At 45.7% G+C, this 27054-nt stretch overlaps 1 protein-coding gene across 1 annotated transcript; it reads left to right on the top strand.

Moving 5' to 3' along the window:
• The first annotated feature begins 16188 nt into the window (after positions 1-16188).
• LOC148524690 (metallothionein-like) lies at positions 16189-21436 on the top strand. Its single transcript, XM_088471901.1, has 3 exons — positions 16189-16298; positions 17304-17369; positions 21209-21436. Exons 1-3 carry the CDS (start codon positions 16268-16270, stop codon positions 21298-21300), a joined length of 189 nt encoding a protein of 62 aa, XP_088328027.1. The 5' UTR covers positions 16189-16267; the 3' UTR covers positions 21301-21436.
• Positions 21437-27054: the final 5618 nt, after the last annotated feature.

Raw genomic sequence — 27054 nt, 5'->3', positions numbered from 1 at the left:
GATGGATGGTATGTCTCGTTCACTGTGCTTATGCACAGCAGCATTGTAGTGATGTTATAGGACCACACTCCCGGAATGTTTGAACACCCCCCCTAAATTGTTAAACTTTCCCATCAAAAAAAGTCAGAAGTTATTTTGTTTTTGAATATATTTAAAATGCCTTTTTTTTTTCTCTTATAGGGGCATTTTATAATCCATGGGGGCATGTGATAAAATGCTGCTTTAAGTGTAGAATAAGCACACTGATTATATCTCTACATGTGAGTAATTAGTACAGCTTGTATTAATCTGTTACTGTATTATCGAGATACTATAGTGTGCTCAATCTCCATATCAGTGGAAAATGTCAGCATGTATTTTATTATGCATTCTGTATTCTATTTTGTGTGTGTGTTCAACAGATTATCCATATAGACGTAGAAAGCTCCCAACATATGAGATACCAGTGGCACCTAACTTTGATTCTGGCTCCTGGAATCTGTCCAGCCCTTGTTTATAGGTGACTGGCCGTGTGCAGAAATTGGCTTCTTCACTGCAAGAGCCGTGTGCAAACTCTCCCACACCCCTTAACTCACTCAGATTGTACTATAGACAATTGCAGGCTACTACTGATTAAGCAATCAACACCATAACCACATCAGTGACCTCTTCTTTAACTTGTTTACTTATACTTCCCAAAATTCAGAGTATATTAATATCTCTCAATAGTCTCCAGCATGAAACAAATCAAAGCACACTCATACATTATTGCTGCCACTGGAATGTACCCAGTGCATGATACAGAGCTAAGGAAGGAGGTCAGGTACAGGAAATATCCCTTTTTTTAATAAGGTTTTAGAAGGTGTTTAAAGTAGGGATGTGCAGGCTCGGATAGGTTCGAGTTTGCACGCTGAGTTCGGATTTTTCCCTCCAAAAAAACGGAACATAGAAAGAGGCTAAACCTCATCTTGCATGGACAAACATCATCATTCCTGGACAAAAGCCCAGGAATGATGATGTTTGTCCATGCAAGATGACGTTTAGCCTCTTTCTGAGTTCCGTTTTTTTGGAGGGAAAAATCCGAACTCGGCATGCAAACTCGAACCTATCCGAGCCTGCACATCCCTAGTTTAAAGTAACCGATGACAAAAAAAAAAATATGAGGCAGAATTCACAAAGTTTTATGGTACATAGTAAACAACATGATTTTGGGGCTGATGCAGGTGGAAAATACATTCTCTTTAAAAGCCGCAATTGTAAAGATGAATCTGTCACAAGATGGAGGCAGGTATGCGCCAGCAGCATGTCCGTCAGATTTATGTTAGGCATATGTCCCATATACTACACCCATACTTTTAACCATTTGTTCTACTTTGATGAAACTTGAAAATAAGCTTTTCTACTAAGGCCCGTATTCAATTTGACGCGAAAAGTCCGGATCAGCGATACGTTTTCGCCGATGACGTAATTTTCGCCTGTTTTGGTTTTACCCCGTATTCAATTTGGAAGACTTTCCACCTAGGCGGAAAGTCAATGCAATGTACTAGGCGGAAAAGTTTCACCTATGAATGTCAGGCGGAAAAAAGTGCAGAATTGGGGTTTTGGGGTGCAACATTGTGGGAACCCCAGTGCAGCCTTCAGACAGTCCCCCAAAGGTAAACTGTATCAAAAAATAAAAAAAAAACACTTAAGAACACCCCCAAAAATTACTTTGAAAAAGGGGATGAAAAAAAAAAGTTGGGGTACAAAGTTAAAAACTAGCAAACTTGACTCTCCCCAAGTATACCCCAAGTGTTTTTTTGATTGCAGGGGTTTGTGGCAGGTGGATTTTTCACGATTTTTTCAACTTCACTTTAGCAACTTTTAAATATACTGACCCCCATTTTCAAGTACCCCAAATTTGCTGGGATAAGTTATTTTCTGGAAGAAATACTACTGAATACTATTCTGCATCACGTATAAAAAAACGCTATTTAGCGCTATTGAGCCCGTTTAAAAAGACCAGATACCTTCAGCAAGCCAAATCGGGGGGTACCATAGTGAACCCCCATGTTAAAGCATCTTTTGGGCGGTGTTAGGCTGATTTCCCCAATTCTGACAGTACTTTCCGCCTGTTCAAGCTTAGCCGGGTCCCGTTTTCGCGTACTTTCAATTTGAATACGGGGTAAAGCGGGAACACGCGCGATACTTTTCTGCCTGCAAAACAGTCGAAGTACTCAAAGTCCGGGCCGCGAAAAAGTATCGCGGCTCGGTCAAATTGAATACAGCTCTAAATCAGATAAAACTCTCTATCTCGTGTCCTACCCTCCAACATGATCCCTTCCACCCGGTACAAAATGCTCTGCTCCTGGACTTCCCACCTAATTAATGATTGCAGCCACCTGTGTTGAGATAGTTAATTGATGAGACAGGTGTTTCACCACAGACGGCTGCAAATCATCAATTAAGAAGGAAGTCCAAGAGCAGAGCATTTTGTATCGGGTGGAAGGAATCATGTTGGAGGGTCAGTCTTGTATGAAATGTTTTTTTTTGTTTTTTCGGTGTGTGTGGGTAATACATACACACACACCAAGGGGTTTATTTACTAAGCGTCGGGTTCTAAAACCGGGCACTTTCGGTCACGTTTATGCATGAGATTGAACTGGGCAATGCTTTTCCTAGCCGTGTTTTGCTAGTAAAATCAATGCCCTTTTAAATTTCAAGGCAGAAACACAATTGGAAGTGCTGGGTATTAGAACCTGACGCTTAGTAAATAAACCCCAAAAGTTATACACACACAAACAACAACAAAAAACCCCCCACTTGTTAGCGGCAGTGGTAAAGTTGCAGTTAGCCAATCACAAGTCGTTTGCTTGTACTGGCAACCATCATTATCGTGTATTTGCACCTGCACGCGCCCACCCACAGATAATGCGGCTTTTACACTTGTGTCTGTGTGCTAGCCTGAAGTATTCACAATTGTGTGGGCTCACCATTTCTGTACTCACATTAGCCCACCTCTTCCCTCCTCTGAGCTGCCTATCCAGGGCCGAAAGTGCTTCCGATACCCGCTGTATCCAATAAAGATACCGCGGTATCCAATAAAAAAAAAGTGGTCGCGGGGTTTTCAGAGCTGAAAACCCTGCGCCGCGTAAAAAAACACAAAAAAACACTTACCTGCCCGGGGGTCTCCGCGGCTCTCGGTGGCCTCCTTGTCATTGGGGAGGGGGTTGCTGGGAGGAGCAAGGGCTGCTGGGAGGTGTAGTTCTCTTAGTGCCTGTTACAGGGAGGACACACACACATGGGGGGAATCACACACACACTCACTCATTCACGCTCACAATCACTCACACACACTGACATACTCAACCTGCTGCAGGAGACCAGGTCCTGACGCTGGATGCAGAAAGTGAGTAATTAAGGAATAATTAAGGTAATTGGCAACCTCCAATTGCTTAATTACTCCTCAGAGGGGGTGCCATCGAGGGTACCAGAGCAAGTCCTGCTGATCTTTCCTAAAATGAATGATTTTAGGAAAGATCAGACTTGCTCTGGAGGTGTGAGAAAAAAGATGCAGTGATTCTACAGAAATCACCGCGTACCATTTTCAGTCCCTTAATTGAATAGAAAAACCACGCAGCTGTGTTTTTTGTTTTTTAAAAGCCAGCCCTCATCTGAATATGCCCCACAGCTGTACAAACTGGTCAAGCAACGTTATTCATTGTATAAGTTAATTGGATAGATAATTAAGCATACTTGCCGATATTCAGCTCCCTCCTTCCGGAAGGGAGCTGATGGTCTGCGCACAGTGGGGGGAGTGGCCGGGTAATGACACGGCATTCAGGGGGGAAGCCAGGGGCGGAGCCACGCGATCGCGTCATCGTGGCTCCGCCCCGTCTTCACAATGCCGAAATAATTGGAATTGTGAGGCAGGGGATGGAGCCATGATGATGCGATTCAGCGCGAATTGCGCCATCGGGCCCCACGCTGCGGGGGTTTCTTGTAGTGGTCGGGGGGACAGGCGGGAGGCTTGCCTGCCTTTCTCGGGGGTCGGGAGCGGCACCCGATATTCGGGAGGCCCCCGACCAAATCAGGAGGATAGGCTAGCCTGTAAGTAAGTAAACCAGTTTGTATATGTGTCATACTTACCAACATCTGAAGTCTTCTGTCCGGGAGAAGACTCCATCCCTATATACAGGTAGGCAGTGATGGGGCGGAGCCGAAAGATCCCGTCATTTAAGCCCTACCCCTCACATTGAAAAGCCGGGAATTGCGGACATTTGAATAGGGGGCGGATCCAAATGACGCAATTATCATAGAATTGCATAATTAAGCCCCGCCCCCTCCTGACAGATCGCGGAATCACGGTAAGATTCTGCCACTTCCCTAGTAAGTGGAGAGAAAATCGGGAGGCTCCCGCAGGTCCCGGGGGAGTAGGCGAGTATGAAATGTGTGCATATAGATGTATATAATTATATAGTATGTGTGGGAAACAGATTGTCTTTGCATAGACTAGCAGGTATTGAAATTAGGAACTGAGGTTACTGTATGTTAATCAAAACTGGTTTACATGTGATCTACATTGGGGACCAGGCAATAGATCTACTTGTTGTCAACAAGGTTTACTATGATCAAGTGACTTAGATTAGAATTATATATAACAATGGATTGAAGGTTAATTTGGTTATTTTACAAAGTTATGTCACCAGCCAGGGTCTCAATAAAATGGAAAAGTATATTCCTTTGTAGGAAGTGATGTAGGCATATCTTAGTGTACAGAATAAAGAAAATACACCCCAGGTGGTCACTATAGGCCGAATTCAATTCAGTGCGATGTTGAATAGCCGCTGGAGGGAGCTCCAGAAGCTAAAGGATTTCCCCTGGGGATGCGAAGTCCAACAAAAGTGCCGGGAGCACGGCTGTTTGCTGGCTTAGCGTGGCGCTAACAGCCCCGCACCTGGCACTTTAGTCAAAGAATGCCGGTTACCGATAACCGGCATTCTCAGACTTAACCCTTTCCCGACAATGCTAACAACGCACTGAATTGAATTTCGACCCTTTGAAGCATACCATGTGGAAAGCCAAGATAGACGTAACTAGGGTTTTTGCACCTAGGGCAAAATGAAAAATATCGCCCCCTAAAAAAGAAAACACATAAACTGGTTAATTGCTATAAAAAAAATGAAGAAAAACGTTAAACTAATTAAGCAGTCCGGGGCTTTATTTATTTATTTATTTATTACTAATTAAGCCAGATATAGATCTAAATAAGCGGGCCTGGGACTTTTGTTTTCTTTTTATTTCTTAAGCAAGGCCTGAGATATTTAAAAAATAAATAAAAAATTGAAGCTAGGGGCGATCCCATGGTGACTTTTTACAAATTCATTTTACTTACGGCTAGGCCAGGCCCATGGAAAGTGGGCAGAGATAAGAATTTACAAGTGCAGGCCCACCATCCTACTTAACATTGCTGACTCAGAGAGACAGCCAGCCAGAGCTAGAGCTAGAGGAAGACCCCATGCAGCCATAGGTTAGATACTTCTGGAGACCCTCTTCATTTGTTACATCCAGATTACAATTTTATATATATCCTGATCCATGTAACATTACATGTAATGTAATATAATATCATGCCCACAATTCACATGCTACATAATAGTGTCCCCTTTTCACCTTTCACTACATCAGTACCCCTTATTCACGTTATGCCAGACAATAGTAGTGCTCCTTGCACATTATGCCACACAATAGTAGTGCCCCTTATACCACATAGTAGTAGTGCCCCATAAACACATTATGCCACATAGTAGTAAATGCTCCTTATACACATTATGCCACACAGTAGTAAATGCTCCTTATACACATTATGCCACACAGTAGTAAATGCCCCTTATACACATTATGCCCCACAGTAGTAAATACTCCTTATACACATTATGCCACACAGTAGTAAATGCCCCTTATACACATTATTACTGCTACGGTCTCTAGCTATACCTTTAAGGTAGCCGTTAGAGTCCAGATAGACAGGAAGTAGATGTCAGAACTGGAGTTCCTAAGAAGGCCGGTGGTGGAACAAATGATGCGGGGAGAGATGAGAATCTGGTTGTTGCGGTCTTTAAGAACCGATAATGCCGATAGTGCGGCCACTGGGCCGATGGTGTGGCTAATGAGCCGCTGAAAGTGGCCAATGGGCTGATGTTGCGGCTGGTGAGCTGATGTTGTGACCGGTGGGTCGATGTTGCGGCCAATGGGCCGATGATGCTGCTAATAAGCCGATGATGAAGACCAACAGGCCTAAGTTGTGGCTGGTGAGCCGATGCTGTGACCAGTCGGTCGATGTTGCAGCCAATGGGCCAATGATGCAGCTAATAAGCTGATGATGACTGCCACTGGACCGATGGTGCTGGAAAGCGATGGGTGCTGCAGCTTGAGGATGCAGGAGCTGTGATGACAGCCGATGTCCTGTAGGCGCTGCTGGTACTACGGCAGCTTAGTGCCGATGATAGAACGGGTACAGATGGAGGCTGGAATGGCAGCGCTGCAGGAGTTGCCGGGGGAGTCGGTCAGGAAGCTGAGTACTGCCTCAGTGTCAGCCGACAGCAGACAACAGCTGGTGCTGCGGCTAGGAGAGCTGGAGGCCGCACGAGGGCGGCCGAGAGGAAGTGTGTCCTGGAGCGGCCGAGCAGTCAGAGGAGACACGGAGGACTTGTGGCAAGTAAGTAATGCTGACCATGCAGCAGAGCCGAGTGCTGAAGTAAACGCTATAGCCGGCGAGGCAACAAAAGTTCAGTGAGTTTAAATAGAGGAAGGACTCATCGGGTGACATGGGAGGAACCCAGCCCAGGTCTCAGACGTCCGGATCTCCTGGGGCAGGTCCAGTGGGAACAGGATCAGGAGAATCTTGAGCCATGTACAAGTCCTGGACTGAACTTGTAACAATTCCACACAGTAGTAAATGCTCCTTATACACATTATACCACACAGTAGTAAATGCTCCTTATACACATTATACCACACAGTAGTAAATGCCCCTTATACACATTATGCCACACAGTACTAAATGCTCCTTATACACATTATACCACACAGTAATAAATGCCCCTTATACACATTATGCCACACAGTAGTAAATGCTCCTTATACACATTATGCCACACAGTAGTGCCCCTTATACACATTATGCCACACAGTAGTAAATGCTCCTTATACACATTATGCCACACAGTAGTGCCCCTTATACACATTATGCCACACAGTAGTAAATGCTCCTTATACACATTATGCCACACAGTAGTGCCCTTTATACACATTATGCCACACAGTGGCGCCATTTATGTTACCTGAGCCTAATACCCTGTGTCACTTATGGGACCATGGGCCTAATGCCCGCCTATCAGTGCCACAGTTTACCCCTACAGGCCTAGTGCCTAACAACCTGGTAATCTAGGGAGTGGTTAATGAATAACAGTGATCCAAGGCCACTTACTGGTAGACTGGGAGAGGCTGCAGTGTGGAGTTTCGTTAACTCTTTTAGTTCCCACCACTGTAGCACTCTCCGGTCCTCAACTTCATTCTTCTACCACTGACCCACCCTGGCCAGGGTCGCTACCTCTTCCTATGTATCCAGCCAGCACCAGGCATCTTCTTTCTTGACAGTTCCATCTTTTGGCCTCTTCCGCGGCCGTCGGATCTCTTCACGGCACGCCCTCTTCTCTGTCCCTCACCGGCGAACTACCTCCCCTGCTTGGTGGCATCCGTCGTCAGACACCGCGAGAACGTTTGGTTTGCCACGGCCACCCCTGACTGGCTGTTGGCCTGCGAGATGTGATTGGCTTGCACCTGGCGTCAAATTCAAATAGCTACCACGCCCCAAATTAAAATAGAGGTGACAACAAGGCTTCTGGGCTGCGAGCTACAATCAGCTTTTTTGGCCCAGCGCTGGGAGCAGACATCTGCTCACAGGAATGGCTGCCACTGTCTGCCTCCGCTGCTGCACTTTGGGTGCTGGGATCTTATATTTGATCCCAGCACCGGCACTGGTATTGTCCTGACCAGCAGTGCCCTTCTTTGCCATGCCTGCCACAGCGCCCAGGACATGTGCCTTGCTTGTCCCACCCTATTTATGCCACTGTACATAAGATTAGGGTTATATATATGAGTTGTGAGTCTGCAGTTAAAGGTTAGAAAAGGGATGGTGGTTAGAGGTCGAGGAAGGAGGAAGAAGAAGGAGATAGGGACATAAGGAGATGGAAGCCAGAGAAGAAGCTTATTATCCCTCATATGGTGTTTATTGGCCTTAATGTATTAGTTATGTAATCCATGGCAATGCGGTCTTCCCTCCCTCACACATAACCCTGTGAGTAAGTTATTAAAGGAATATAATTACTTATTAATTATGAGAAGTTATTCAATTATAAAAATAGAATATTTGCTTTAAGAATATGATAGTAATACAGAGAAAGCACAACCATAACATTTGTATATCAGACCCATGTGTTTTTATGGAGTTTCTCTGTATCTAATGGTTTTTATTTATGTTATATGTAACAAATACAACTTATTTATTATAAGCATAAATTGGTCAAACATATACAACAGGGCAAACTGCTACAATTTTAGTGATTGAAATGTTTGTGTATTGATTTTTGTCTTCCGAATAAATAAATCCACATTCTGTTTTTAAAAATTATTTCCCCAGGTTCATTTGCTAAATATTGGAGTGCCTAACCCGAGGTTCCCTTCCTCTGCACTGATTGGGACCCGGATTCTATAGCTAGGTACAGTACACACTGGAGCGACGGGCATTCCTTCCGACATCGGAACGAATGCCCGTCAACAGTGATTATGTGTCCACACTGGACAACTTTAATAAACGACGTATTGATCACTGTAACGTAATTCATTAACAAAGCACTGGCTGCTAGCGATATAGCTAGGTTTGATGTGCAGCACATTAAATCTGGCGACCGTGGAAGCGCGCAAACATGCTTACACACTGAGCGATGTAGGTGATAGATCATTACGAAACATCATATCGGCCTGACATCTCTCCAGTGTGTACCCAGCTTATGTTATAAAATATCTTCTTTGTATTATTCTAATAATTTTTAAGTCAAAACTTGCCAAATTTGTAGCGCTCTGCTACAAATACAAAGAGCGAGAGAGGTGAAGCAGCTACTAGCTCAGCCTTACTTCTGTCAATCAGAAACTGTCTGAAAAAAGCACCAGGGGAGGCAGCTATCACATCTGCCTCACTTAGGGGGCTGAGCTTCCACCACTGCCCTATGTGCCAATCACAGGACACTGCTTCATTGCCCACCCCCTTGAGTTCGCTTACAGTAGCCAGCGCGAGGCAGCAGCAGGGAGTCCATTGGAAGGGAAAGAGCAGACAAGAGCTTTTGAAGAAAGAAGACACAGGAAGTCCTGGAGGCAGCGGCCATGCAAAAGAGCTTTAACAGGCCATAATCCACCAGGTGAAGATATGTGCAACAAATTATTAAAACATTTGGTGTCCTGTCTTTATTTTCTTTTTTTCTTTACAGGCAGTTTACAGGTGCCAGCGGGCCCTTAATGTCAAGGCATGCTGGCACTTGTTCCACAAGTGCTGGAATGCCGGGGCAGGATTGGTGGGACCTGCAGGCCACCTGTAAAGAGCAATATTGAAAGCCTTTCCATACCATTAACCCCGCACCCACCGCCACTAGGGGTGCGAAGACTGGCCCTGGGATTTCAGTCCAGGGCTGGTTGTTGCTCAGGAGGGGGATCCCATTTATTTTTGGGGCTCCACTTTCCGAGGAATTCCAGCCCTGGGCTTATCAGTTTGGGGCTGGTTAAAGTGATGGCAGGAGGACCCCACACTGTGTGTTCCTCTGCTATGGCATTATTCCACCGGCTGGTTCAACCAAGTGCCCAGAGTTGACCGGGGCTGGTTAGTGATTTGGGGGGGCATCCCACACTTTTTTTTTTAATTAGTCAGTACCTCCCCATACATCACTGATATAAATGTCACAAATGTAATTACATCAGTGGGATAAAGAGAGGAGGGCAAGAGCCAGAACCATCATTATGCTCATTGGGATACATACGTTATGTAAATTTTACTGTATATCGACTACATAATTTTGACAAGTACTGTATGTCCAGTGTTAAAGGAGCGCTTGAAGTTATATAATGTGTATATTGTTATGAGACAGTAAATCACTGACACAAAAATACAAATAAGTTTAAAATCAAGCTTATTTCATTTTTATGTTTATAAGCTCTTTCTTTTATATTTTGAGGGAGCCGGGGGGGCGGGGTTTCCAGGACGAGATAAATACAGTGGACCCGATGTGCACGATGTTTGAAGAACTAGGTAGTGGCTAGCTAGCTGTCCCTATCCCTACCTTAGTCTTCTGGCTGTGGTCCGTCTGTTTCTCCCGGAGGGTCCCTCTTCCCCGCCGGCGCTGTTGCTGGAGGCGCTGGAGTGATCTGCTGCGTCACTGACGATTCAGCGATTTCCAGATGTCCCAGTATCCCAGGATACGTTATAAAGTGCTGGAACTCATAGTAGCCAATCAGATTGAAGTTAGATTCTAGTAGTTTTCACTTGTCCATATATAAACTTTGTTTTGAGTAAAATAATAACCTTCACACATCAGTGTGCCAAAACAAAGGATTTATTTTACCCCACTCAGAAGCACCTTGTTTTGAATGATGTTGGGACATTTGTTAGAACTGTTTTTGTAATTTAGATCCCCCCAAGTTGAAGGAGAGGTGAGTGATTACTTGATGAGAGGAGGGACGGGGCTGATAAGTCTGACGGGTCCCCAGCGCAGATGATCCCTCCTGTGAACTGCTTCTTAGCCACGGGCATGCAGTCAGGGACGGCTCTAGGGCTGTTCGACCAGTGCAGTCGCACAGAGGCGCCACCCATAGAGGGCGCGCACCCCTCCTCAACATCCCGATTTCAGCGGGATAGTACTGTCCCGTTTTTCCACCCGTGGGCCGAAGTGGCTCGCGGGTGGTGAAATCGGGAGGTTGTGGACCCCCACTGCCGCAGCGGTGCCGGACCCCGGAGTCTGAATGGATGCTGCGCGTATGCGCGCGGCATCCATTCAGTGACGGGAGAGGCCTGGGGGAAGCCCAGCTAGCAAGGCTCCCCCCAGTCTGATGTCATTTGGAGTCAAGCCATTTGGGCACGCCTCCAATTAACGTCACATAGGGGGAGTGGCCTATGGTAATTAGGCCACGCCCCCCCATTTTCGGAGCAGGCACAGGGTGCCTCGAACCCTGGAGCCGGCCCTGCATGCAGTAGACTAAGAAGCAGTTTGCTGCAGGGGATCATCAGCACTACAGGCCCCTGTCAGATTAATCAGCCCCGACCCTCCTCTCATATGACTATTCTCACCAGCATCAGTAAGGAGAGACACGGCTATGGCGGCACCATAGCAAAATGCGCCTCCGCGAGGCTTCCAACTCCTTTGGTCTAGCAACTCCCCTGCATGCAGTGTCTGTGCTGAAATATGCAAAAGTCACAGGAGGCATCGTAAGTAAAATGACGCCTACTGCCGGCTTCTGTGATCTAATGGCTGTGTCCGAAGACGCAGCATCGGATCAACTGCATGAACATCGCACATCTGAGTAACCCTCAGGATGTCCAGTGAAATCACGCTGCCGGGGCCAGTGACACTGGCTTCAGCACAATCAGAAAATGGGTCTGGAACCCCCCCCATTTTCTGGAATCACCACCCCAAGATGCCAGCAGCATGTCACTCATGCTGCAGCTTTTGGTGCACTGTGAGCGACATCGTAAAGACAGATCAACTGCGGATCCGGTGCATGTGCAGATCTGCAAACATTGGAGATGTACATAAAATATTGAATTTGCACATATCTCTGAATTAGGTCCTCCGCTCACCACAGTAATGCAAGTAAGGCAGTATGGGTTGGTACGGCGTACCATTAAGAAATAAATAGGTGGCATGCTGTACCACCCAACCACTTTAATGTCGCCATTAGCTGCAACGTCTATGACTCGGCGGCAAGACAGACACGGGCCCGTGACTGACCGGGGGGAGGGGGCTGCCAAGGAGCTCCCGGTGCCCTGTGCATGCCCCAGAGTGCAGAGAAACGGGGGCAGATTTGAATTTGCCGAAAAATCGCCCCATTTGCCGCCCCGATAAAAAAACCGGACAGTGTGTACCTAGGTTTCATAAGATACCAGAATGGATACGGCAGCAGCGTTATTTGACAGTCAGTCAGGAACCATTGAAGAAATCTCCATGGTCTGCCTTTTCTTACATATTGAAAAATGGGAATAACCCCTTTTTCATTAAATCACAGAAAAAGGGTTTTCACTGTTTGATACATTTGCCCCATGGAATAGTAAGCAAGCATAAGATGCAGCTTTGTTAGCACTGTGGTGCTTAAGCTATCCTATTACATATGGTTGGGGCAAGCCCTCTAGCATAAACTGTCATTGTCATAGGAAGATTGGGACTGCTGCATAATGAGGAACTTAATAATAGGTAATATCACTAATGATTTATTACCTTGTTATCAAACACAACTGATGTTTCTGGTTTTACTTGCACTCAGTCAGAATTGTTTATTAGCATAGTTGTAACATGGAAATCAGTACTTACATTTACACGTACATTTGTGCTACACATTATATATTTTTTATTAGAATCTACAGATTTTTCACCACACTACTGATTTTGCATATGCCCGGCCACAAGGAGGATGGCATGGTGACAGGAGAACATAAGGAATATGGGCAGATTATTGAGAATGCACACACACTGGGCCTCATTCAGACCCACTCGCAAGCACTGAGCGCTCGAAAGCGGGTCGATGTTGAGGCCCTGCGCACGTGCAGCGGCCGCACTGCGCGTGCGCAAACCCCGGAGCAAGAGAGAAATTCTCTTGCTCCGGGGCTCACTACAAAAGGGGCGGCTGTCGATGGTGATTGACAGCTTGCACCGTTTTGTAGGCGGGGTGGGGGGGTGGCTGGCCAAACGGAGGCGTTCCCGAAGAAACGCTTGCCGTTTGGGGGTGGCCCCACTGATATCACTCGTGATGTCAGTGGTGAGCTTCTGGCTCAATTAAAGCTGAAAGCTCACTGGGGCTTGCAGCAGATGAGACCCTACCACAAGGGTCACGTCGCAAGCCCCGATGGCAGCTATGGTCTTGACCATCGCGACTATCAACCTGGCCGCTCGCTAAAGCTGTGGGTGGTCACCCACAGCTTAGCGAGCGACCAGGAGGCCGGCTCTTTACAGAGAAGCGGCCGACCTCATTCAGAGCGAGCTCTCGCATTTTGCGAGCGGCTCTGAATGAGGTCCACTGTTCGCTATCGGGAAATTGAGGCTGGTGAAACACTGAAATGATCGTTCATACACACTATACAATAAATGAGGCAGATCACCAGATTATTGGCAAATCGGCCCAATAATTGTATAGTGTGTACCTAGCTTTAGTGATAAGCCGAGCTTTTTGTCACTTGTCCAGTAACAAATAACGGCATCTGAGGATGGCACTATGGTTATTTACCAGTTCTGCCGCTGTTCTTGATGTGTTTGTACATGTGCTGCTAGTTCCAAATGAGATCTCGCTGGATCTCTCACACATGCGCATTAGGGTTGCACTAGAGCAGTGGTTCTCAAACTCGGTCCTCAGGACCCCCCCACACAGTTCACGTTTTGCAGGTTACCCAGCAGGTGCACAGGTGTAGTCATTACTCACTGACAACTTTTAAAAGGTCCACAGGTGGAGCTAATTATTTCACTTGATTCAGTGTGGAGACATGGAAAACATGCACTGTTTGGGGTCCTGAGGACCGAGTTTGAGAACCTGTGCACTAGAGCCATTAAGGGTGAGATGTCTCAAACTGTAAAGTGCTGTAAAACCTCCAAAAACTATAGTTTTCAGAGGTTTTCCACAATACATATGGATAGCCAAATGTATTAAAAAGGCCCACAGTAGATATCAGAATATGGGTGGCAGGGACGTCTTTAGAGAGGAGGGGGCCGGTGTGCATCCCCCGTCATGGGCCCCCTCCTCTCACCCCGGCAGCCAACTGATGCGGCTGTCCGGCCACCGCAGAATCAGTAGACTCTGGGCACTAGAGTGTGCCCAGAGTCTACTGTGCATGCGCAGATTGCAGGGGAAATGGCGCGATTTCCTCACAGCGCATGCGCAAAACTCTGGAAAAATGGCTGCAGCGGCCATTTTCCGGCATTTTGAGCAGCGCTGAGAGGATCTCGTTTTAAATAATATGGATGCAGGGTGTGAGGTGCGGCCCCCCCTCGATCCGGAGGCCAGTGTGGACTGCACACACTGCACTCATTATAGATACGCCCGATGGGTGGGATGTATCAAGCATCGCATTTTGGATGCAATACTTCCCGCCACTGATCGCATTCATACCAGCATAAGCACTGTAATGTGGGGGACCTCTCGGGAATCCTTATAAAAGAAGCCCTTGGCTTCTATTAGGTAATGCCATCTATAGATGGCGATACTTATCGGGTACAAGCTTCCGGAAGGTTTTGCTTTACGGAGCTTTGTACATATGGGAAATGTGGTAAAACCTGTGAAGACGACAGTTGGGATGTATCAACCATCGGGTTATGGATGTGATACATTCCACCACTTGCCGCACGCATACCGACATTAATAACACCGGTATGCATGTACAAATGCAATTACAATAGCAAATGACAACTCTTCTGAAAAGAGCTGTGCTTTGTGAAGAGGGGGCTTACGGGTTCATGACCTGGGAGTCGTTCTGCGCATGCGCTGACCAAAGTGAGAGCCACGGGGGACACTGAGAGGGTTCCTATTCCTAGCAGTTTTCTCAGTTTTGGTTGCATTTTCACTTTAGCACATCCAACTAGGGATGGCAGTTACATGCGGTGAGGTCAATGGCTGAGGAGGCACACATGGAGATGGGTCTGAGTGCTGGGAGCCTGTCTCACCCCCTACTCACTGTAACTCACCTCTCACTACACTAAGCTTCAGTGTCCATTGACTACGTAGAGGCGAGTGAGCTGTTGCTGACTCATCTCTCATCTCCTTGCAGTCCCAGGGAGCTCCACAAAGCTGGTGAGTGTTGACCAGCAGCGGCTCCTGCCCTCTTACCGGAGGGAGGCTAACGCTGCTACTAGTCTGGCCGTGGCTGGCTGAGTCCCGGCGCTTGCGCAATGATTCTGGCAGGCGCCGGGACCAGTGCATGCGAATTAGCTGCGGTGGTGCCGCACATGCGCATTACATCGGAGATTGCTGGGCGTGCCCCCACTGTGATGTGAAAGGAGTGTGCTGCAAGGCTCCGCCCCTTGGCCAGAGTCTCCACCCCTTTTCAGGCTTAAGTATAACCATCGCATGGTTGCGATGCTGGATATGATGTCAGAAGCCAGGCAACCATTCGATGCCGGGTTTAAGATGTCCATCCATAGCCCATCAGTGATTACCATCGATAGCACAAAAACCATCTATGGTGAACCATTGATGGTTTGCAGCCCCTTAATGGTCACCGCTGCTAGGGGTACGGCGGGCGCAGGTCAATCAAAAATGGGGATGGACCCAGGGCTTAGTGATGTTGGGGGGCGGGGCTAAGCTCCGTTCTGTTAAGGAAAAAAAATAGGCTCCCACTCATCCATCGATGGCAGAGAACCATTGGTTCTCTGCCATCGAGGCAAAATTAGTTAGCATCGGCCGCCCACCACGGATGGCCATGCCTACAGCCCACCCTTTAGGTTTAGTTCATCCCGCCCTATCCCATTTCTCACATCCCCATATGTACCAACCTCTTTTTTTTCTCAGTGCAATAATGATCTTTACCAGCTATTTTGTCTGTCACTTGCATTAACTTGGGCTGAGTTTGTAAACTGATGTAAGAAAAACAGCTTACTGCTGTCAAATACGTTATCTAAGTTGGAAAATAGTTTGGAAAAGCAGAAACAGACTTATCATGCAATAAAAAGAAGAGTGAGATAGGCAGATGTACTGCCAGAATTCATATACAGGTATAGAGGAGAAAACGACAGTATTGTGACCTAAATCACCAATGTATTTTGCACACCACTGAGGAATAGAACTGATCTGCAATCAGTGAGTGCACACATCACGTCCTTGTATCTGTGGCTGCACACACGTGGGTCTGGTCACGGATGGGGGTGTGTTCCTGCACTTGTCTGTTTTGCACTCAGCACAGAATCTGGTGCATATAAAAGAGCCTCTGTAACACAGTCACTGCATAACAACAACATCATCATCTATACAGAGATTTTCCTATCCAGCTACAGCACAGCAAAGCCACGACATGGATCCTCAGGAGTGTAACTGCGAATCAGGTATACAGGGGATTATATGATGGCTGTATAATCAGATGTTATTTATACATGGGGGTTGGAATTAGTCATTGTGAAAATGGAATATATGTGAGAGCTGGGTAAAGTAAGAGGTCATTAGTTATTATTATAGGGTGGAAATACCTATTATAGGCTCGAAACAAATCAGTTAATTGTGATGAGCATGCTCAAACTCTGAATATCCTGTTTTATGAATAGGTTAGTGGGGTTCTTGTATGTTATAAAACAAAATAAGATTCCTGTGTAATGTAGAAGTCTGTGTCCTATCTAAAGACATGGTACCTATTTATCAAGCCCAAATTGTATGTATTCCCACTATGCACAAATAGCATAATACAGGAGACTTCACAGAAATCGCCTGCAATAGGCTCATTAGTGCTGCAGATCTTAAGGTGGCCATACATCAGCGACTGTAAGTTGTGATGCGATGGGAAATGCCGGCGTTTCCAGGTGGAAACACTGACCTCCCACCATCAATGTTCTGCGATCCGTCACAGGATCGCAGACATTTGCCATGTTAAATGTCGGCGACTTGACGATCGCGATTATTTTTTTGATCGCGATCGGCAAAATCCAACATGTTGGATTTCTGTAATGCTGGGTTGCAACATCACGGGTTTGTGGCAATCCATCGCAGATGGATGGGGCCCGTCAGTCCCCGTTCTGATCAAAGGATAGTCTGACCTTTTTATGCATCACTCTGAAATGTGATCCCTCTCCCGCAGCCTCTGTCCAGCTCTGGAAACTGATGCTGTGCGTGTGCAGGAGGAGACCCCTCTAATACGCCAGGGATGTAACTTGCAGCAACTGTGATTACCACTGCCATTGTGCGTTACATTTAGTGCATAGCTGCGGCATTTTTGTAAATAAATGAAAGGCAGTCGTGATACAGACTGCTCATAATCGTGGCACTGATGTGATTATTATACATAGGCTCCTATGTATTTTTATTTTATTTCTTTAACCTGTATTCTGTTTCCCAATTAGGTGCCCCCTGCTCCTGTAAGGGTAACTGCAAGTGTAAAAACTGCAAATGCAAGTCCTGTAAGAAAGGTAAGTCTAATTTGCATAATTTATTACATTCGTGTTTCCCAACCTCGGTCCTTAAAGGTGGGTACACACCTGACAGGTACCCACCAGATGATAAAAAAATAGGGGTTTACAGCGCTCTCAATCCTGATTGAAAAATCGTCCCTAGCTGCTCCACTAGTAAAGGTATCCCCACCTTCCGAATAAACGTTTACATAAATAGTTAATAGTGGTGCGCTCTGGGGCGATTAAAATATGTAAATGGAAGTATAAATTGGATAAATAAGTCACTTTCTTGATGTTACACTGCAAAATGTCTTACTAGTGTCTTAAACAAAAAGTCCCGACTTGAATCTGTGGGTAGGGTGTTCTTAAAGATAATTAATCAGTTATGAAGATGACGTGTGTTCCTTATCCCTGACCGGGAATGTATGCAATCAAAAAATCCTGCTGTCTCTTATGGAGATGGATCTTTTCGATAGTCCCAATGAATACGTGGCCACCAAAGGGTTATAGTCCGTGATGTCTGTAGGATGGGTGTTCTTATATCTAGTTGATGTTACCATAAGTCTCCATGTTCGCATTCCACCTCAAATATAATATATTGGCACAGTATCAGGGATCATGGTGAACACAATGGTGCAGGTAGGTAAGAATTAGCTTGTACTTACCCAATATGCTGTATCACTCCTGCTGGTTCTCCTTATCCCGGTGCTCTTGTTGCTGCTTGTGAGGGTATTGAATGTGTGGAGTATGCTGCTGCACTTTTAGTAATAAAGTATGGAATATACTGCAGACTCCAGTCTGGTAAAAACTAATTTATTTCAATACAACTTATGACTCAGGGGAGTCTGGAATCAGCAGACTATACACAAGTCATAGACTATGATAAAAGTCTCTAAATGGCATAATTTATACCAAAGTTCTTTCATAGAAAAATCAATGTGAGTAGGGGGTGTGGCCCAACGCGTTTCATCCGTTAAACAGACTTTTTCAAGGTGGTGGATACACACCTGACAGGTATATCTGCAGATGATGGTCGGTCATACACACTGAACAACCATCATCTGCTGCTGCAGTGGGTTGAGCTGGACTGGGGGCGGGTAGGGTGTGTGGCCTAATCGGTGGAGGTGTGGCCACTCCTCCTTCAGGGAAAAAAACCCCATTTCCGATGCGGCGCTGGGGAGGGGGCGCTGTGTGCCCCTCACCCCAGCGCACAGCCAAAGGGAGGCGCGATCAGCATGGGCCCCCCCCCCCCCCCCCTTTGGCATAGCAGAATGCTTGGGCTGCTGCTTTAGCAGCTTCGGACAGTCTCCCAGTGCAGCCCAGCACACCGCAGTGTGTGCTGGGCTGCTGTGGATGGGGAGCTGTGCCGGACCCGGGTAAGTACTACCCGCTCGTGGCTCCCCCCCACCCTCTCTGCACCCCTGTGTACGGGCTATCGGCTGATCGCCCGTACACACTTGCCAATGGACAGCACAGCCAATGTGAAATGTCTGAACGTAGTTCAGACATATCGTCTGTACACACTGGCTGACGGGCACGATATATTGGCCGATCAATTGATCGGCCAATATATTGGCCAGTGTGTACCCAGCATAAGGCTCACTAACAGTCCAGGTTTTAGTGATATCTATGCTTGAGCACTAAGGTACTGATTAAAGGTGCATACACACGTAATGATTTTGTTAGTGAACAATTTTTGTTCAGTTTTTCAGATTTTTTAAGTGTAATGACCGATTATTTATTTATTTATTTATTTTTTTTTCAACGATGAACAAAAAAATGTACCTTCCCTTAATGAAAATCGTTAAGTTGGTCAGTCAGAAATGGACGATAAACTACAAACTGGAACGTGCATGAACTATTATCGTTCATCGTTATAACTCAGAAACTGAACGATTTTTTTCTTTTTTAACGATGTCGTTCTAGTTAAATCGTTAAAAAAAAATTGTTACGTGTATGCAGCTTAAGACGTCTGTGCTCAAGTATGGCTATCCTTAAAACCTGGACTGTTGGTGTGCCTTGAGGACTGTAGATCATATGAAGGCTTGTTGTGGGGAAATGTTATGCAAAATGCTGCAGTGAGGTGGCTCCTTCATTGGAGTTTTTTTGTATATGTGATAAAATATTTCAGTTTTTTTTTTTTTTTTTTTTTAAACCAACTAGCATCCCCTGTTCCATTGTAGCATCAGATTCCTAAATCTGTGACCAGGAAATCGTGGTGGTGTGATCCAGATAATCAAGAAGCTAACACCACTACTGATTAATTTGTGACATTGATTGAGATAATCGTATTCCAATATAGTTCCTTGCTACTGTGAATTTTATAATGGGGTTCATATAATATCCCTTTTAATCATTAACACATGAATTATACAGGTTAGGTGGCTGGCTGACATCTGCGTGTTAATCTGGCATGGAACCTGTGTAATTCATGTGTCCCTGATTTAAAGGGATATTATGGTAATCCTATGTTAAACCCCTGATTTTCTAGTGCAGGGCAAGAATTGTCTGAATATTTGATGGACCAAATGAAATGCAACAGGAGCAATGTAATTCCCCCCTCCCCCTCTTCCAAAAACAAACAAAATCCTTGTGCTTACTGTACTGTGAGTCAAAAAAACTATGGGGCAGACTGACATGCTGGTGTATCTTAAGTGTTACTCGTGTGTGCATGTGTGTGCGTGTGTGTGTGTGTGTCAATATCTTGATGCTTGTGTGATTTTTTTTTTTTAGTTGTTCACTCTCATACCTCTTTTCCACCAAAAACCCAGGACATGGTTCCAACCCTGGTCAGACCCATTTACACTGCACCTTTGATCTGGGTTACTCCCAGGTCAGCCCTGTTCACACTGAACTGAGGTCTGCCCTGCTAAACCTGTGAGGTCATAAAAAGTGGGAGGTGAATGCTCCACAACCACCAATCCACTCATTTTAGGCATGATCCAGGTCAGATAACCCGGGTTGCACCATTACCTGGGTCCAACACTGGTAGCTACCTGGGTTGGATTGCAGGGTCACTTGACCCAGGTTATTTTTCAGGGACCCTTTTACACTGAGCTGCGACCCGGGTAGACCCAGCAAAAACCCAGGTTTTTGCTCTGGTGTAAAAGGGGTACTATTTATCCCACGTAGGCTGCAGTGTAAGCAAACACTGGTAATAATTCTCTGAACGAGATGGCTCACTGTAACCCTAGCCGGTTATGTATGATATAGGCCATCATTTGACTAGGTCTGTGTCCTCTACTCTTTATCTTTTTGAAATGTGAGTAGCAGAAATAAGTATCTGTAGGGGGGTATTTTACTAAAGTGAGGGTTTTAGAAGTGGAGATGTTGCCTGTAGCAACCAATCAGATTCTACTAAACATGTATCTAGCACCTTTTTATAATGTAATGACTATGGTCTGGTTGCTATGGGCAACATCTACACTTCTAAAAACCTGCACTTTAGTAAATCTACCCCTTAGAGTCTAGAGTAGACTCTAGAACAGTGATTCCCAACCTCGGTCCTCAAGGCACACTAACAGTCCTGGTTTTAGTGATATCCATGATTGAGCACAGATGGTTAAATCAAAATAACTGAGGTACTAATTAAGTCACTTGTGCTCAAGTATGGCTATCCCTAAAACCTGGACTGTTAGTGTGCCTTGAGGACCGTGGTTGGGAACCCCTGCTCTAGAACCTGGGCATGAAATCTTGGGCATGGTTTGCCTCCTCGTTAATAAGTAGATGGATGTATGGATCTATGACTGATCTACCTGAGCGCCTTTTTAAATTACTGCACAAGATACTGTCTGGATAGGTTTTTTTTTTTTTTTTTTTTTTTTTTAATCGTTAATGTGTCTCTCTCTACCCTACAGGTTGCTGCTCCTGTTGCCCAGCAGATTGCAAGAAATGCAGCCAGGGCTGTGAGTGTGAGGAGGGACGTGATAAGTGCAGCTGCTGCAAGTGATCTGCTACAAGCCTGTACCTGCATAGTAATGTTACTGATTATTAGATCTGGGCAGTATGCATGTTAGAAAGAAAATGTATATTCTGGGCAAATATGTAACTTTCAATTATTTTTGGTATTAAAGAGTCACAAACTACCTTTGTTGTAGTCTTTTCTATATTCCTAATAGGGACACCTACTTTGGTTCAGCCATGCAGGAAGATGGCTGCAAAAAAAATCAGGTTGTCTGATCCCTGTAGTAAAATCATTGTCACTACTCAACCACCCTTCCTGATGTTGGACCATGGCATGTTACACCTGCATGCACACTGCATCTACTATAGAGAGCAATAACTGGAAAATGCAAATGAGACATCCGTGTGACAAATAGTTGATCAGACTTCCCACCCTAAGCATTGTATTGGGAGGTAAACCTCTGAATCAGGCTTTGTGTATTTTATTAATACCATTACAACGTACTACTGATTGTCCTCAGATGGGAGATTGTATGAGACATGATTTACAGGGAGATTGATGACATGAAAATAGTGCTAGACTAGGGTTGGCCATCGACTGTTTAGCAACCATCGATGGTCTGAGGCCTATTGTGAGTGTTTTTTTAACCATCAGTGGCCAGCTACGGATGGCATAATACAGACGTTTCAAAACTGCCCTTAAGGCACCCTAATGGTCCAGGTATTAAGGATATTCATAGTTGAGCACAGATGGTTAAATCAAGACTGAGGTACTAATTAAGTCACCTGTGTTCAAGCATGGTTATTCTTAAAACCTTGACTGTTAAGCTGGGCATTCACTATACAATTTTCTGTCAGATATTTGTCCAATCTGGCTGGTTGGAATGAAAACCTGGTAATGTATGGGAGTAAGTGACAGTCCTCCATATGCTCATAAACACTGGAAAACAGCCAAAAATGGTCGTTCAGACAAACTGGTTAAAACACACAAATGTAACCAACTTGAACAATTTATTTTTTTGTCCATTTTCCAGTGTTTAAAACCATATGATCGACTGTCATTTGCTCCCATACATTACCAGGTTCTCATTCCAACCAGCCAGATTATACAGATATCTGACAGAAAATTGTATAGTGGATGCCCAGCTTTAGGGTGCCATGAGGACAGAGGCCCTGATTCAGAGCCGGACGCTCTAAAAGAGCGCTCGCTCTGAATCGGGGCTTTTTTTTTTTTTTTTTTTTTTTTTTTTTTTGTGTGGAGCGGCCTCCTCCACAGCTATTGCGAGCGGCCAGGATGATGGTCTTCGATGGTCAAGACCATCTCGACCATCTAGCTTGCGACAAGACCCTTGTGGTAGGGTCTCGTGGCCGCAAGCCCCAGAGAGCTTCTGGCTCTAATAGAGCAGGAAGCTCACTGATATTACGGGTGATGTCAGTGGGGCTGCCCATAAAGGGCAGGCGTTCGCATGGGAACACCTCCGTTTGTGAAGCCACGCCTCCAAAACTGCAGGTTGTCGCTCAAAATCGACAGCCGCCCCCTTTTGGTGCGAGACCCGGATCGACTGAGCGCCCGTCGCTAGCTGGATCTCGCGCACATCGGAGCCTGCTGCGGCATGCGCAGTGGCCTAACATCGACCCGCTAGCGAGCGGGTCTGAATCAGGCCTAGAGTTCGAGAACCTCTGGCATAATATCGATGGCTAAGCCCAATAGTGAATTACAAATGCACTGACTGTGCATGCACAAAACATTGATGGCTTCTACCCGATGGTCAACACTATGCCATTATCCCTGTGGAGTTTGTTCCCCTCTAGGGAAGTACATCAGAAGCCCAGCATCGAATGGTTCCTGGGCTTGCGGCATCAAATCCAGTACTCCGATCGCAGCGCAACCATTAGATAGGCTAGCCTAACCATCGCAATGGCTATACTAGCCTATTTAATAGGGGGTGGAGCTTTGCAGCATCCTCATTTACGTCACTGTAAGGGGGTGTCCAGCACTCTAATTTGCTTGGCTTCCCCTAAACCTACATGCATTACTATACATGTTCAGTGGAATTCAGTAATATTAGATAAGAACAGGACACTATGACTTCTTAATTGGGACAAGGATTTAATGAAGCTTGGTGGTAGGTCCAAAATTAAGTGTGTAGTCTCATACCTACTCACGCTGAGGGTCCTTAGTGGTGAGCGGAACAGCAATCACGCTCTGACTGGTCCCTTGGAGTGGTGAGAGAAGTTTTCCTGAAGACTTGAATACGTTCTGTCTGACTAATAGCCACTTTCAAAGTAGAACAAAAGTCCAGGAGTCTGGTTCAGGTCACATGAAGTCCACTGTATGCTGGAGTATATTCCAATAGAGTAAGGGTGTTCTGCACCTACACCAGTGTTTTTCAACCACTGTGCCACGAGTGTTTGTCCAATGTGCCACATTGGTCAGCTCACCACACTGGTACTGTAGTGTGCTTTATTCTGGAGGAGGAGGCGGAGGCAAAGGCAGTGAATTTTGAATTGAATCGCTGACTTTGGTGCCTGAACTGACCTTCCTATACAAATCACTGTAAATGGCTGCCCTGGGTATGCAACTACACCCTACATCTTCCTCTTTTCATGGTAACAATATGGCAGCTTTGCAATTGCGATCCTTTGCAGATTTGGTAATGCAGCAGGAGGCATCACGCCCCCTGTGCATGACTTAACCGAGCTGCGTTGTTCAACGCAGCACCGGTTAATCTCCCAGCCCCCCCCCACCCCCACGGGAGCAATTACGCCTCCATTTCGGGTAATTTTTTCCGCACATCCCTGATCAAAACACACCAAATCTCCAGTATAATGCCTACATTAACCCTCAGGTTCATATATGTAAATCTGGCTCTGATACGAGCCAGTGCCTCCCCAGCCCTTTACCTCACAGCATGTCACTGTTAGGGACCCATCTGATGGGACTGCATCTTGACATGGTGGATGGCAATGCATTTTTAGCCAAACATGCTAAGAGCCTCATGTATACTATTTATGTTAATTGTAGAGTTTATTATAATGGTTTTGACTATTAGTAGTCTTCGTGCTTAGAGTGTGCACCTGCATTTTCCTTTAAATCCTGTAACGCATCAGATGCATTTCGTCTCCTTACTGACCCCGATATGAATGTGTGAGAACTTGCAAAAAATGGGAGGTCCCACTCAGCAAGGGCAGTAATACTGTGGGCATACTGTTCTGTCAGGTACCGCTGGGCTCCCTACACACGTGATGTTGTCACCGGATTGCTGCTGCTGCTGGTAGCCTAAAGAGGCCAGCCAGTGCATTTCTTTTTTTGTATGTAAATTATTTTATTTTTGCACGAGTGAGGGATTGGTTGGCGTAGAGAGAAGTGTCTGATCTGAGGAGCGATGCTGCAGACTGGCGCTGATGATCACAACTAAAGATGAGTAAGGAGGGCGGGGGGCATGGAGAGGGGCAATGTGAGAGATGGAGGGGGCAAAGGGTAAGAATAGCATTTTTCTCTTTCTGTTTTAAATATTTATTATGTTATTTGACCCAATTACTTAAAAACAGGACTGCTCAGTAATTATTTTGGCTTAGTGGTGCATTAAAAATATTCTGGAGAACCTAAAGGTGCCTTGAAATGAGAATGTTTGGGAACCACTACCCTACACATTCAGGTCAATATGTACTAAAATGATCAGCCACAGAAGTGTTTATTGTTATTTAGTAATAGCTGCCTGATTTCTTTCACTGTTCAACTGATGTTTGCCAAAGTCTACATTATCTGCTTTTGAAGTCTGCAGATAAGAAAATGCCTTTTGGGAAACAACCTGAATTTGAAATGATCCAAAAATGAATATTATTTTATATTTTTTTTTTTAGTATTTATTCTGACTTTATTAAAACATTTTGGACCTCATGCAGAGTTGGATGCAATTCTCCTATGTGAATTACATGTCCAAGCATGCCCATGCAACCCGTACTTATCAAATTTGTAATCTGCTCCCCGGGAGATGCCCGGAGAGCAGACACAGCTGGCCACTTTGGTGGGCGAGGCCGGGTTCCTATGTCATTAGGCCCCTCCCAATGATGGTAAGCTGCCGCAAATCGCGTAAGTAGGGAGTTGCGACATATAGCCCCCCCCCCCCCCTATACAGAGCTACGATTCCCGGCAATTATCTCCCTATCTTGCCCACTTCACTAGGAAGTTGGTGAAATGCGGGAGGTGAAAGTACTCTTCCAGGGGTGCGGGGGGCTCCCCCAAAATTTGTGAGTCTCCCGCAACTTTCGGGAGCGTCGGTAAGTTTGATGCAACTTCTAAAGAGTAAAGGTGGATACACACCTGACAGATATATATGCAGATCAAGTGATGATCGAATGATGGTCATTCATACACACTGAATGGCTATCATCTGCGTGTCCCGCCCCCTCCTCGCGGCTGCCGCTGTGTGTGTACGGGCGGTTTGCAGACCGCCCGTACACACTTGCCGATGGACAGCACAGCCAATGCGATATGTCGGTGAACGACGACGTTCACTGACATATCGCGGGTACACACTGGCCGACGGGCAGCAGATATATTGGCCGATCAATTGATCAGCCAATGTATCTGTCAGTGTGTAACCAGCATTAGGCATTCAGGTACTTGTAGCACTACAAGCTCCAGCTTACTCTTAGCTGCCAGGGCATGCTAGTACCTGAGGAGCCACATAATTAGTTTATCCATTAATTGAAATAGACATTCCCCCCCCCCTCCCCCAGCCTTCTTTCAGCCCTGTATTAGTCACTAGTTCCGGGGTGGGACACAGTTTCTTTCCACTAAGTGGTATCAGCACACGTTATGTGCTAGATTCAGACACACAAGCCAGTAGCACTGACCGCTTCAACAGCACTGTACCTGGCTGTGGCGGCTGCTGGGGGCCGGGCCATGCACGGTAGATCTTGCGATGCTTACAAGATCTCACGCAAGCCCACTGGAGCTGGCCAGGTGGTGAGAAAGTACATCAGCACAAGGCTGATGCGCTGTGGGGTCTGACAGGAATCGCTGAAAGGGGAAGTTTTCACTCCCCCACTCCGTCAGACAAGATGGTGCTGCCTCCTGCTTCGCCTCAGTAAAGAGGTGAAGCAAGAGGAGCTATAGCGGCCAATAAGTGCCACTAAGATGTACCCCATAGTGTCTGTCTTTTCTATTAAACAGATTATCTTTGCACTGATTGGTCAGAGTGAGAGAAATTAGTTATAAATAACCTGACCACGTGGGGTACTTCTAACCAACCAGAGTGGCTTTTCTCATGATCTGACCATTCAGAGCAAAGCCATTTGGTTGTAATAGGCTTAGAAATGTTCAGAAATTCTATTGGCTGAGGAATGCCTTGTGAGAGCATCATCACATACGTTAACCACTATAACCAATAATAAAATAAAACCACAGAGACATAGATTTGGTAGAATATTTGTTAGCTATTTATTTCAAATGAAAATATGTTTTAAAGTAAGGACAGTATGGTGGCAAAGAAAGTATGGCCAGAATTAGCCCAATCCAACAATGCACAATAGCAACTAACAACAACATGCACTGCAGGGGTATACTGCCCCAGGTGCACAAAAACAATATTAATAACCCCAAAATTAAAGGTAACCACCCTATCTTGCAACTTGACTACCCATTGGTGGGGCGATGACACTGCCCCGTCAGAGTGGTTCAGCCAACTAACTAATCAATGAAATAGAGCCACCCAAAACCAGGAGTGGATTGGGCATTACTTTCTGCGGAGAAAATCCCGGTGGGCCGATTGGTTGTGGGGCCGCTTGTTAATTG

The sequence above is a fragment of the Taudactylus pleione genome, unplaced genomic scaffold, assembly GCF_031769625.1.
Source record: "Taudactylus pleione unplaced genomic scaffold, aTauple2 ptg000117l, whole genome shotgun sequence".
Lineage (NCBI taxonomy): Eukaryota > Metazoa > Chordata > Amphibia > Anura > Myobatrachidae > Taudactylus > Taudactylus pleione.
The sequence above is the reverse complement of the archived record's forward strand: the minus strand, read 5'-3'. Positions and strand labels throughout refer to the sequence as shown.

What these genes read in the sequence shown, in the direction of transcription:
- LOC148524690 (XM_088471901.1), top strand. Translation starts at nt 16,268, where the DNA reads ATGGATCCTCAGGAGTGTAACTGCGAATCAG. An exon ending in GGAGTGTAACTGCGAATCAG is followed by an intron (nt 16,299 to 17,303) that starts GTATACAGGGGA and finishes TTTCCCAATTAG; the next exon opens with GTGCCCCCTGCTCCTGTAAG. An exon ending in ATGCAAGTCCTGTAAGAAAG is followed by an intron (nt 17,370 to 21,208) that starts GTAAGTCTAATT and finishes TCTACCCTACAG; the next exon opens with GTTGCTGCTCCTGTTGCCCA.